This window comes from Bicyclus anynana, chromosome 11, assembly GCF_947172395.1.
Source record: "Bicyclus anynana chromosome 11, ilBicAnyn1.1, whole genome shotgun sequence".
Classification (NCBI taxonomy): Eukaryota; Metazoa; Arthropoda; class Insecta; order Lepidoptera; family Nymphalidae; genus Bicyclus; species Bicyclus anynana.
The window spans coordinates 9,672,304-9,686,492 of NC_069093.1; the positions used below are offsets into that span (position 1 = coordinate 9,672,304).

The following is a 14,189-nucleotide window of genomic DNA, read 5'->3' on the forward strand; positions in this document are numbered from 1 at the left end:
GTGCAGCTGGCTTCATCGAATTATTGTTGTGTAATTATAGACGTTGTCACGTCAAAAATATTATTATAAAAACAAAATCCCGACTGCTTAAGCGTGGTCTTTTTACGATCTTCCATTTGATACCCATTTTGTTAGGATTGACCTTTTTTAGATTTACGGGCGCCATTTTGAAAATTTCTACAGCCTATGTCAATATTACAGTTTTAACAAACTTAATGACACCTCGCCAAAATCCGTCTAGCCGTTTAGGCTGTTAGGCGTGCCAAAGAAGTGGACATACATACAAACATACACGGGTAAAAAGTTGACAATGATAACAATTAGCAGGTACTTTAGTCACTTTTATTGTGCAATAAAAAAATCTATGTCTACACATTTTTAGAACATGATCAATTCTTGATATTACTCGCAATCCACGACACATAATGGTATACATTTGTGTATAGCGAAGGTATCGTCGAGCCACATGGGAAGTCTGCCCTCTTTCCGCTGACCACACCAATCAAATAGTAGCTTCCCCTAAACAACATCATCAGGGGTCCCCCAGAGTCTCCCTTGCAAGTGTCTTCACCAGTACGACCCGCTGCACAAAGATGGGAACTGCTCAAGTATTGGTAAGCTTGCCGGCATTTCTCGTGTGGTACTAAGTTCACAACTGTTGACTGTTTAAGGTTGCTGACGTATTTCCCGTTTCGTCCCCATCCTGCTACCGCTAGAGGGAGATTTGTCAGGTCGTCCGTGTCTATATCCAAGGGTGTTAGGCATATAGGCCTTATATATCCTGGAATTATTAGTTATGTGCTTAAGTAAATCCTACTTCCTACTAATATTATAAACGCTAAAGTTTGTATGGATGTTTGGATATATGTTTGGATGTTTGTTACTCTATAACGCCGCTACTACTGAAGCGATTTAGCTGAAATTTGGAATGGAAATAGATTTTACTCTGAGGACGTAATATCATTATAGTAAAATCTATTATCTCATTGGATTAACACATAGGCTACTTTTTATCCCGAAAAAATCCCGAGGTTTCCCGAGATTTGCGAAAACTGATGATTTAGATGATATGAATGTTTGTTAATCTTTCACGCCTTAACTACTGAACTGAATTAGCCGAAATTTGGTATTAAGATATATTATAGCCTGGATTAACACATAGACTACTTTATATCCCGGAAAAATCCATGGTTCCCGAGGGATTTGTGAAAAACTAAATTCCACGCGGACGAAGTCGCGGGCATCCGCTAGTAAATAAATAAATTAAGTAGAAGTTACAATGAGTCGTTTGATAATGTGATCAAAAGTCCTATTTCTAAACTATTAAACAATCTAAAATATAAAAGGTTTGGACATAGGAAGATGAAATATAGCAGAAGGTAGTTTATAGTTGTATAGACGTCCGCCAAGAACGGATTTTGTGACAGGGCCGGATTAAGGAGGTATAAGGGCGAATGGAGTCACTTCATAAACTTATTTTCATTTCTTTTTCTATTTCTATCTGTCAGTGTTTCGTAGCAAATTGGATAAGATCACGTCAGCAGCTAACCCAGAAATAAATAATAAAAACAAACATACAATATTTTTGTATAAGTGATAGCATCAACCTAGCAGTTCAGCGCCAGCTATAGCTTGGCAAATTCGTTCGTAACTCTCTCGATGGTCCGCGCGGGCCGAGAGGCTATGCCCCGTTCGCACAACTTCATACTCGCGCAGTAATTTCCCCCGTCGCCCGCATATCATGGGAGTGTCCTCAACGAACTTTCCAAGCTATAGCGCTTACATGTTCTATAGTATCTTCGTCGTCAAGATTTACCCTGAGGGCCCACCAAAGATAACTAAAAAAACTACTTTCTTACGTGTATAAGGCGCATATCCCTGGAGTCTTATGAGTGCTATATCATTCATGAGCTGATCGTCATCGTACTGCGGATGAATGATGACATCCTCGGCAAACATCAACACGTTGTCAATACATTTCGGCTTTCTTCCTATTTCGTATTTACAATCTCTGGGGAATGTTGTTTTGTCGTATTCCGCGAGTGTTACGTTGACTCTAGAATAAACTTCATTATTAAATATATTTGTTACGGAATTAAAATTATCATATCATGCAATGGACGTTCGTCATTTTAGCAAACAGCAGTCCTGAGCCGCCTGCAAACAACGGCTCACTGTGACACGTTTAATGTCGTCAGCATCGATATAAATCGTTAGATTGGCCCCTCCATATTAAAAAGCGCACAATGCTATGTCATTACTCAGAGACGTGCACGCACATCTTAACTTATAATGCAACAAGCACATGCTGTGACTTAAAAAATATTTTACTGTTTTTTTCTTGTTTAATCCCTTAATTATGCCTTCGTGATCATTTTGGAAGTGTAAAAACATAAGCCGCAACACGAATATAATGAGAAAGTTGTTACTTTTCATTCGTAAGTATTTGCGAAACCAATGACAATTCCGCGACGCTTCGGGGCCCATCTAACGATATACGATCGGTGGTCGTCAGTCCTCCTGACGTGGGGTTCACCAAAACTACACTTTCTAGTGCACCTTGAAACCCCTACCCCCCAATCTAGGCTCTTCGAACTTTATGCCTATTTCAAATTCATCTATGCAACACGTTTAGTTATGTCAGTATGTTTGGTTCTTTTGCGGACATCCTCATTCCTGATTCAATCACGCAGAGACGGAGTATTTCTGCGTGTACCTAGTAGCTTGTTCCATCACCCATCATAAAATCAATCATTATGTCATGAATAGGATGAGTGGACGCTCCATATCCCCTCTTATAAAGGAGATAGACCTACTCTATTGTATATAGATAGCACTATTTGAAGCACTCACCAAGTGGACGCTCATATAAGGAGATAGACCTACCCCTGTAGTGGTCGTTAATATAGGCTAATAGCGATGATGATGATGAAACACCTAATCATTTGACTTACCCGATCAATACAGCTCCTGGTTCATAGACGCAATGTCCGGCGGTGAGGACGTATCGTCGACTTATCAAAGATCCTCCGCAGTTAACTATTGATATGTTAGTGCCGAAGTTGAACGTCATCTTCAATAGCACTGTCCAAGGAAACTGATCTAGCTCAGTTTCTTTTCCACCTACAGGTATTCACATGAAAAAGTAGAGTATAAAGTAAATTCATCAGTTATTATTATTTATTTTGCGTATTAACATCACAGAATAAAGATGATCCAGAATGAGTTTTTACAAGCAGCGTGGTGAAGCCGGTGAAACCCTTGTAAAAACAAACGTCACGCGTCTCCTTGACATCCGCATATACAATTTTTTTTCATAATTTGTATTTCAGTTAAGTGTTTTATGGTTATTTGTAGTTCTGTTAGTGTTAGTGTTGAATTTTGAAATACAATTACGTAAACTAATATAATAATCAATAAAAAAATACTCCCTTCTTAGTACTTTAAGTGAACAGATTTTAAAATATTTAAAAACATAAGACGTAATTTTTCGACGCAATATTAAAGATTACTGATGCGACGCTTCGTGTCGTACTGACTCTAGAATATATTCGTTTTTAACCGACTTCCAAAAAGGAGGAGGTTCTACGTTCGGCTGTATGTATGTTTTTTTTTATGTATGTCCATCGATAATTCACACCGTCGAGTTCCGAGCGCTCTATCAGTGATTTAAATGTAAATTTACTCTACTTTATTCTATCACCAAGCAACGTGACTATATTTGCGAGTAGGCAAGTTCGAAAATTACTTTGTTTTCAATACGCTTTTGTCCAAAGTACCACAAACTTATTTGGCCTGGTGAGAGTGTTGACTGTCGGTGTTGTCGTGATTTTAGTTTAATGTTTTGTTTTAAATGGCGACCGCCACCACCGGATCAAATAGTTTTGCGTCACTATAAAATGTTTATAAAATTCTGCAATTCTCACGTTATTAGACAGCGAAAAGTACAAAAATTTTTCTTTAAGAAAAAAGTAAAGAGCAAAATCCCTATCTATCTCTCGAGAACTTTTCTCACTTTTCACTCTTAAAAATAAGCTGCAATCGGTCGTCTGGCGCTAAATTGATTGACAAGATTTATATTAACGCGGAGTTTTGAGCAAAAGCTAGTTGGAATAGGCACAACAAAAATAGGCCTCTATAAAGGAGATTTAGGGCCCAGGGCGATACAGAAAAAGTTGCTTGGAGGCCATTGGATCAGCTTCCACCTTCACACAGGAAATGAAACTATAAGAAATTGTAATGAAATTGTAACCAAATGTAAATTATAATACTGTATGACTTTTTCAAAAGAGCAACTGTTGAGTTTTTTGCCGGTTTCTTCTCAGCAGAACCTGCCTTCCGAACCGGTGGAAGAATCTTTACAAATAGTCAACTGACGTGTCAAAAGTGCTTGTAAACTGAGCCTACTTGAAATAAATGAATATTGAATTTTAATTTGAAAAAAAAAAATATTTTACAGTAAATTAATATCTTCAAAAATATTAGTTTTTTTACACTAGTCTAAAATAGCCCAGTGGATATGACCTCTGCCTCCGATTCCGGAGGGTGTGGGTTCGAATCCGGTCCGGCGCATGCACCTCCAACTTTTCAGTTGTCTGTATTTTAAGAAATAAAATATCATGTGTCACAAACGGTGAAGGAAAACATCGTGAGGTAACCTGCACACCAGAGAATTTTCTTAATTCTCTGCGTGTGTGAAGTCTGCCAATACGCATTGGGCCAGCATGGTGGACCATTGGCCTAACCCCTCTCATTTTAAGAGGAGACTTAAACTCAGCAGTGAGCCATATATAGAATAGAATAGAATAGAATAGAATATATCTTTATTTGTCCACACACGAGTAATAAAATAAAATAAAATAAACAAACAGAACATACAAATATCTGGTCGTGGACAAAACAGGTATCCACCTCAGCACGATGCCACAGCGAGCTGTGGCGCTGGTTTTCAGGTGAAACCTTGTGAGTTCACGGACGTGTCTACGTGACGTGTCTTAACTTAAAAACTTATACATGAATACAAAGTAAAATAAAATAATGAAACAAGAACGAACAGAGTAATAAAATAACAAAATTAACATTTATGGGAAACTAAATTAACAAGGAAAATCAAACAATAATTAATACGAGTCAACCTGTAAAATGAACGATCTGCCGCCACCATAGTGTTGTAGTAAGGAGAAAAGGAATTAGTACTAGGGGTTATTTGTTTGCTGATCCAATAATAAAAGAGCTTTATATTTAGTCTTAAATAACCCAATAGTACGTATATCTCGCATTGGTGGAGGTAAGTCATTCCAACACTTAGTGGCGGCAAACTTGAAACTACCACGAAACACAGCGCTTTTGTGATGAGGCATCGATAAAACTATAGAGGTGTTTCGTAATCGACCTGTTGTCCGGTTTTCTATCCACCTCAATTTATTTACAAGGTACTCTGGGACACCGTTCTTTATCACGCCAAAGAGCAAAGTAGCAAAATGTAGTTTTCGACGCGAATCCATTTTTAAATGGTTTGCGTTGTTAATATACGGTGTAACGTGACTCCTTGGCGGAATATTGTAACAATAGCGAGCGCAGGCATTCTGGACACGCTGTATTTATATATGGGTTGATAACGAATGGTTAAAATATATAAAACGATGTTTATAAATACTTTCAAATTAAAATTGCTTACCTGCTATTCTATCATCCAAACCAATGTCAATAACTGTGTTATTGTCGTCGGATAGTTTTTCTTTTGTAGGCAAAGTTGGATAAGTTTGTTGCCGTGGTGTGCTTTGTGGTGGCCCGGTCCGACGAAAAGAGGGTGCATAAATATTAAGAAGATTTTGTAAGTCTGCACAAAAAAAAACATTATGAAAATATGACAGATACAAATAGCTACATAGATATAGACAAATAACTAAAAAATATGTTTTGCAGTTTGTATTTAAAAATAATGACAATAAATTAATAAAATAAAATAAAGATGAATCATTATTAATTATTATTATTAAGAACACTAGCGGACGCCCGCGACTTCATCCACATGATATCCTTTTTTCCACATGATATATTTTTTTCACAAGTCTCGCTGGTACCATTTTTCCAGGTTAATGTTGCTCAGTACCCTCTTTATCTTCCAGTCAAACTTTCAATAAAATCCGTTCAGCAGTTCCAAAGATAAGACAAAATTAAAAAAAATGTTTGAATGTGTTTTAGTATCGTGTAACTATAATCAATACTTGAAAAACACAGTTATTTTGAAATCACAGACACATAAAATTTTATTTATGTGTATTGATTATGATTATGATATGGTAGACTGAGGACATCAAGCGGGTTGCAGGGATGCAAGCTATCGGATGCTGGCAGCTCGAGACCGTTGTTTTTGGAAATCTATGCAAAAGGCATATAATTCTGTAGCAAGTACATTTAAAAGCAATGTTTACCTGTAATTCTCTCAGTTTGAGACATATCTCGGCCACAGCATTGGGTTTGAGGATCTGGTAACAGGGTTGTCTGGGCTGCGCATTGATCGTCTGAAGTTGGACGGAACGAATTCACATTTCCATAGTTATTGTACGGATTCGTTTGCTGTTGTTGCTGTGGATACGCGTTAGGATTTTGCCATAGCGTTTGACTCTGTCCAGGAAATGTCATCATTCCAGGCTGCCTTGGATAGTTCCACGCATTGCCACCGCGTGGATATTGAGGATAACTCGGATTTTGCCCATAAATTTGATTCGGTACATTTGGCCCATAAATTTGATTTGGGCCATTTTGCCCATAAATTTGATTAGGTCCATTTTGCCCATAAATTTGATTTGGGCCATTTTGCCCATAAATTTGATTTGGGCTATTTTGCCCATAAATTTGATTAGGTCCATTTTGCCCATAAATTTGATTTGGGCCATTTTGACCGTTTTGTCCGTTTTGTTGATTTGGATAAGTGTTTGGGTAATTGGGTGCACTTTGTTGGTTATCGTTGATATTTTGGCCAGGATATAATCGCAGGCTTTGATGGGAAAGTTGTGTGTTTTTCCGTTTATCCAATAATATCTCGCCTGGCTTAACAGTGGTCGTATTGTAGTTCTCTGTATCTGAGACTCCTGTAACTTTATCTTTCTTCCAAATATTTGTCTTTGGGCAACATATCTGGAAAAGTACAAACAAAGAAGAATAATAATTGACTTAAGCTATATTTCAAATTTTTTGTATTCTATACTTATAATAAAGAAGAACGATTTGTATTTTTTGTATGTATAAACTCAAAAACTACTGGACCGATTTCAAAAATTATTATATATTTTACCATTAGAAATCTACATTATCAGTGAGGCTACAGTTTTGAGGGCAAAAACCTTTTTTTTACTTTTAGCACAAACTTATTTTGCTTCCAATAGGTGGCTGATTGGTTGAGAATTGGAACTTAAAACACTTATATTTAACTCCTACTACTCTGATATTAAAATATTCATAGATGAATAAAAAGTATTAGTGTATTTACATAGTCCCCTTTGGCAACGGGTGAAAATCCAAAAAGCGTCGGTCCCCCAGTCGCCTGCAGCCCATCGCAAGGGACTTGTTCCAACCACACCTGCTGTTGATCTTTATTCAAATGTGCAAATGATGGGCACTCTTCGATTTTAATACATCGCTCACAAATCTCATCTGAAACAGTTGACCAGTTGAATATTGTTATTTTCAATGTTTGAGACCGACAAAGACGTACCGCCAAGCGATTTAGCGTTCCGGTACGATGTCGCGTAGAAACCGAAAGGAGTGTGGATATTCATCCTCCTCCTAACAAGTTAGCCCGCTTCCATCTTAGATTACATCATCACTTACCATCAGGTGCGATTGTAGTCAACGGCTAACTTGTAAAGGAAAAAAATTTTTTTTTTCAATGTTTGAGAGATTTTATTTCGCTAGAGATTTTAAAAAATAAAATCACAAGTTGAATTGATGGAGTTAAATATTGTATTTACTATATTTACAAAAAAATATTTATAATGTAAAAGAATTTTATAACAATTATTTTTTACTTTTTACAAAAATAGTTAATAATAAAATTTAATATTAAAGCATTCTCGATTTAAAAGTTTACAGAAAGAATTATTAGGCTATATGGTCACCGATCTTTGATCCCATGGCAAATCGAAAAACCTGACCTTTTGTGGTGTTTTTTTAAATAAATTAGATTAATATAATTCTACAGAGTATTACATAGGATATGTATATTTATTTACAACAGCTTTATTTATTTCTTACGTCCTTGAATAATTCGCGAGGATTCTTTTTTCAATCTCTCGCTCTACTCGTGGTTCAATCTTAAAATCCTTCGCTTTCTCGGCATTAAATACATGATGCCTAGCATAAAAAATGATTATTTTTAGAATTACTTACCTTTTCTAACCGCAAGTACTAAGTTAATCCAAAGCAGATTAAAAATTATGCAAGATCTTCTCATTGTTGACTGTTATTGTAACATCGCACTTTTATCTTATCGGAGGAGACAATGTGTTCTGCCGACTTCTTCTCAATAGACTATTAGAGACATCAACGAATGCCTATCTAATTGTCATCTAATGACGGATGGATGGCGGCATTTGCCTGTAATTACTTTATACGATTATCTATATTAGAGTAATAGTTTTGTTATCAATCACTATAATAATGAAAAAAATGCATATTTCCCAGAAAGGATAATTGTTTTAATAGGTGATGCCACAATGAAACAATAGGTCTCATTTGAGGAAAATTGTTGAGGAAAATTTTTATTTACTAGCTTTTCTTCGATTTGGGAAATATAAATCCACGTGCTATTTATTGCGACTTCGTTACCCGGTCCAGTCTTAATCTATTGGATAATGTATATGGAGTTACTTATTTTTGACGTGATAACGTCTTATAATTCGATGAAGCCGGCTGCAAACTCGAAAAAAGATGACGTCATGCGACGTTCCCTCGCTATATGCTTGCCAACTTTTTTTACAAGAAATAAAGTATTATTATTCTGGTCTATGAATATTATTATACAGTATTTTAGAAAAACGAACATTTTCTTTTGAAAAAACCGGACCAGTAGTTTCTGAGATTAGCGCGTTCAATCAATTAGTATAGATACAGATACCAGGCGCGGATATATAAATAAAATAGGGATAAAATAGTGACACTACCAGGGATGTTCTGTTCCAATAATAATTTACAAGCCAATCAAAATTACCAACGAAAATTCCAATCTTAATTAAGTTAACTATTATCGTATCAACCTCGTTAAACCTCAATTACGTATATCAAACCAAAGTTAATTTAAGTCATATTATAATATTAAACTCAAGTAGATCGCAAGTAGGCCTATACCCTATCAAAGGGATTCCTATAATAATAAAAAAATTAAAATTAACACAATAATTAATGAACACTATTTAGTATTTCTCACATAGGTTAAGTAAAAACTAGAGAATATATTGTAATTAGGTTTAAGGTTTATGGGAAATAAAGAGGCTTTATTATTATTATTATTATTAGATCGCGCTCCAGGAAACATAGTTCTGTTACGACGTACTTCGTCGTAATGGAAGCGCATATTACGCTAGTCTGTGTACTACAATTATCGTTATCATACGTTTTAATATTAAATTGTTTGGTGTAAACTCGGTTGCAGAGGAAAACTGTTCATATTACGAGTAAATTGGTTCTCAAACCGTTGCGGTTTAAGTGATTTGCGTATTATTCGACTGCGTGACAAAATTGGTGTGTTTCATTGTTCATTGTTAGGATTCCGTACCGTCTATGTGAAATGGTCACTCTTGTCTGTTTGTCACGGACATCTGCTTCTATTTAACTACCTATTTATGTTCAAATTTAATGTTATGTAGCACAAAATTCGATGTTTAATTTTATCATCGTCATTCGCCTTTCTACTTAAACCACATTCTCAAAGTTCAACCCAAGATTCACCAGGTAGTCACACATGCTAACTACTGGACCAAAGTATTTTTGGACAGAAGACTTGTTGTAAGGACTTTTGATAATAATTATAAACAGTTCCAGGTCTTACCTCAGCATTAACTCGACGGACGATTAACGGACGAATTAATTCCATCTACATTGCAGGTTCGCAATGAGTCTTCAGGGTAGACAGTGTCTTTTCCATCAACAAAGTGCAGACCACTGAATCTTTATTTATGTACAAGCGGACGCCCGCAACTTCGTCCGCCCTTAGACCTCTTTAATCCAGCCCATAAAGTAGTATCGCTGTAAAAACGGAGTAACTTCTCCCGTTTTCTTAACATGTTCATTCACTGCTTTGCTCCTATTGATTGGAACGTGATGAAAAGTACACTATAACCTGCCCAAGAGTATGAAACATAATTGTACCAAGTTTCATTAAAAACCGTCGAGTAGTTTTTGTTTCTATAACGAACGTACATACAGAAAGACAATTTTACTGATTGCATTTTTGGCATCAGTATCGATCACTAATCACCCCCTGATAGTAATTTTGGAAATATATTTCATGTACAGAGTTGACCTCTCTATAGATTAATTTTAAGTATCGATATCTAATATCTAATAGATAAGAAAGCGGAGGTCTGTGTCATTTTGTGGGCTATTAAATAGGCATCGTTCGTTAATAATCATCATCATCATCATTAACAACCCATATTCAGCTCACTGTAGAGCACGAATCTTCTCTCAGAATGACTGGGTTAGATTAACAGACCACGCTGGCCCAATGCGTAAGACTTCACACACGTAGATAATTAAGAAAACTTCCATTCGTCACGATGTTTTCCTTCACCGTTTGAGATGTGTGATATTTAATTTCGTTAATTACATTTCGGCATTTGTTCCGCGCTCTTAGTTTCGTGAATTTCCCATCTGTTTATCTGCATGCTGCTCTGTGGTCATTAGTTAGGAGAGTGCTCCTCCTCATTATATTTTACCGCCGGTCTGGAGAGTAACCCTTTAAATGCGCTCGGGGCTTTAATGGCCGCTATAATGCTCTTTAACGCCACGTTAATTATCACCGCGTTTACGTGATAGGATCAAGTTAACAAGATTTTATATCATGAGTTGGTTGCACGAAACTTTGACAATGACAATGCTACGAGTATGCTTATTCAAACTCTCCTACAGCGCAGTGGTTAATGAGTTGAGCATTTTCTTATCAAGAGAAAATGTATTACAGTATCCTCTCCATTCAAACTTAACTTCTGAACTAATCTATATTCAATACTAATATTATAAAGAGGTAAAGTTTGTTGTGTTTAAGGAGGAAATTTCTGGATCTACTGTATCGATTTTAAAATCGCTTTTATCATTAGAAAGCCTTACTTCATCGAGTGACGTAGGTTTATCTCTGTGGTGTTTCACGGGAACGCGGTATCTAGGTTTGCTAGTATAGGGGAATATTTATAGGGTTATTCCCATAAATCATGAAACTACCTTGTTGGTCTTATGTTTTCTATAAGCGCAATGCCGTTCTGTGCCGAATTATAAAATTAATGTTTTTCTGTCGTTCAAGAATTTTCGGGGTTGACAGAAAGCATGTTAAGTCGTTGATCACAGCCGCTATATCGTTACAGTTAAACATTATGATCGTAGACCATGACCACCACCACGTATTGGAGCAGGGAGATGAAGTGAAGTCAAAAATGCACTCTTCTTTATGGAGCGAGGACTTGCACTGGACCATTAAAACAAGTTGATGATGATGAAAAACCATGTACTTTTTTTAATTAACTATATCTAATGGCAAGGGAATTCGTTTCATCCTGACAAGTTCCGTCCTGGCAAAAAATATTATCCGGTTTTTCTGTCAAACAAATTCTCAGAAACAGTCTGGAGTTAAAAAGTTGGTATTGTTATATTCGCACAAAGCGAAAAAGTCTACTGATCTCCCTTGGTAGTATTTATAAAGTAGGTAGTCGGGTTTACTTTTGGACTTTGTTCAAATAATATTTTAGGTAATTCTAAAAGCTAATGCTGACATAAATTGAACCTAGATAACTCGGAGGTCAAGGAGTCATTTAGATCTGAAATATCTATCCCTTATGTTCGATTCACGCTTATTGCACTTAATGATTGTCATATCTGTCTAGTTTGTAACCTAAAACATTAGTCATTGAATAGTTGTTCTCATGAGCAACTATTCAATGACTAATATTTTAGCTTATCATTAAGCAATAGCTATAACATGAGCAACTATTCAATGACTAGTTAAGCAAACAAACAAACAAACAAACTCTATTTATAATATTTATAAAGATATATACAATAGTTTTATAATATTTATAAAGATATATACACTACACACTAATACACTTTTTGTCTCTTATCTATCAAATATTTTAATAAACAAAAATGTAGATTCCCAGTCAAATATACCATTTAAATCACCCAAAGCGTGGCGTATTGGAGCAAAACACAATATTCAGAGCAACTCGCACGTGGCGTATATTGCCGACAATTTGTCGGTGCCACGGCGTATTGACGCCGCGTATACGTCACAGTAGTGGGCGATCCAAAAAAGGCGAACCAATCAATCTATCTCCAAAGGGTTCTGCATGTAAGCAGTATTTACTGAGGGAAAACCAGTTACAAATGCCGGGTGCAAAGGAGCGAAGGTTAAATGCATTACGAATACCCGCAAATGGAAAGTTCGAGTAAATAGAATTGTACTAGCGGACGCCCGTGACTTCGTCTGCCCTTAGACATTTTTAATCCGGCCATCTTGCAAAATCCGTTCTTAGCGGATGTCTGCTGACTATAACCTACCCCCTGCCAATTTTATATTTATATAATAATTTATTTATATTGCTATTATCCGCGAATAGCCGACGAACCCATGCGTTTCACGTTTTTAGAGAATCGACGAGAGTTCACGAGAATCAACATCTCCTGAGGATGCTCCGGTTTCGGGGTAAAACCTTGGTAAAACGTACGTAGAGAGTAATTTGTCGGACCTGGCTGACGTTGTCGCATAGGCTTTTCGCGGATAATAGCAAAATAAATAAATCTATACTAATATTATAAAGCTGAAGAGTTTGTTTGTTTGTTTGATTTAACGCGCTAATCTCAGGTCCGATTTGAAAAATTATTTCAGTGTTAGATAGCCCATTTAACGAGGAAGGCTATAGGCTATATTTTATCCCCGTAGGTATTTCTACGTGAACGGGAACCACGCGGGTGAAACAGCGCGGCGTCAGCTGGTTATTATATATTCATGATGAACTTCCGCAAAGTAACGTCTGCTTCTATCCAAAATTTCATATTATTTTGTTGTTATTTGGTTTTCGATATTTCGTAATGAATGCCTTTTGCTTTTATAGTATATTTAGATCAATACACATTCTTTTTTAAAAGTATTTTATTTTTGGATATTTTGATTCATTAAATCCGCTGCTGGACGTCGACATATGCCTTTTGTAGAGAACACCATGATCCTGAGCCGCCTGCATTTAGTGATTCCTGATTTTTTTCCAAGTACTTAAAACATAACATCTTCATATTACATTTTGGTATGTTAGTTGGGCCTAGCTACTACATTGATTCACAACGTTCTTCTGTCCATGCAAGTTAAGCTAACAAATGTACAGTTTCGTTTTCACAGTCTTACATACTCTACAAAAGTCTTACAAAAGTGTACAAAATCGTTACTCAGTTACACACAAGTGTGAAATCTTTTCAATACAGCAGTCGCTAAGATGCAAAACTAAGATAGAATAAAGTAAGCAACAAAGTTAGTTTAACCTGCGAGAGTACTGCCTCGATTCGAGTGCAAATCGCGAAAACTTTAATATTTTCAACTGTAAGCTGTTAGAATATATTTGCTTCAGCACTATGCGGATAAAAATTCAAAACAATAAGAGATTTTGCTCTGTTCAGAAGGTGTATCGAATAAGTTGTTTGTGTTGGATTTGTTTTTTTTTTTTTTTTGTTTATTTACTTATTTATAAATTTTATGTACCTATTCTTACGTGGAATAATGAGTAAAATGTATACGTATGAAACCCTAAAAATAAGCACAATTTGAAATTTGTAAACATCATTCAATCAGTAATAATTAATTAAGTAATTTTAAAAAAGATGAAGACGCGGGCGTCCACTAGTAGGTATCATTATATAAAAATCACACTAATATTGTAAAAGCGAAAGTTTGCCCATGTATGTTATATTTAAATAGTATGTTTGTT

General features: G+C 36.0%; 1 protein-coding gene across 1 annotated transcript; it reads right to left on the reverse strand.

The window, feature by feature from the left end:
• Positions 1-328: 328 nt before the first annotated feature.
• On the reverse strand, positions 329-8,549 carry LOC112048187 (spaetzle-processing enzyme-like). Its single transcript, XM_024085627.2, has 7 exons — positions 8,392-8,549; positions 7,493-7,656; positions 6,435-7,140; positions 5,678-5,839; positions 2,955-3,123; positions 1,860-2,056; positions 329-781 (listed from the first exon to the last, which is right to left on the reverse strand). Exons 1-7 carry the CDS (start codon positions 8,453-8,455, stop codon positions 390-392), a joined length of 1,854 nt encoding a protein of 617 aa, XP_023941395.2. The 5' UTR covers positions 8,456-8,549; the 3' UTR covers positions 329-389.
• Positions 8,550-14,189: the final 5,640 nt, after the last annotated feature.

Bases quoted from the DNA above. Each gene is read 5' to 3' on its own strand.
- LOC112048187 (XM_024085627.2), bottom strand. From the start codon at position 8,455: ATGAGAAGATCTTGCATAATTTTTAATCTGCTTTGGATTAACTTAGTA. The intron at 7,657-8,391 runs GTAAGTAATTCT...CAACTGTTTCAG, and splicing joins AGTACTTGCGGTTAGAAAAG to ATGAGATTTGTGAGCGATGT. The intron at 5,840-6,434 runs GTAAACATTGCT...TTTTTTGTGCAG, and splicing joins TCAAACTGAGAGAATTACAG to ACTTACAAAATCTTCTTAAT.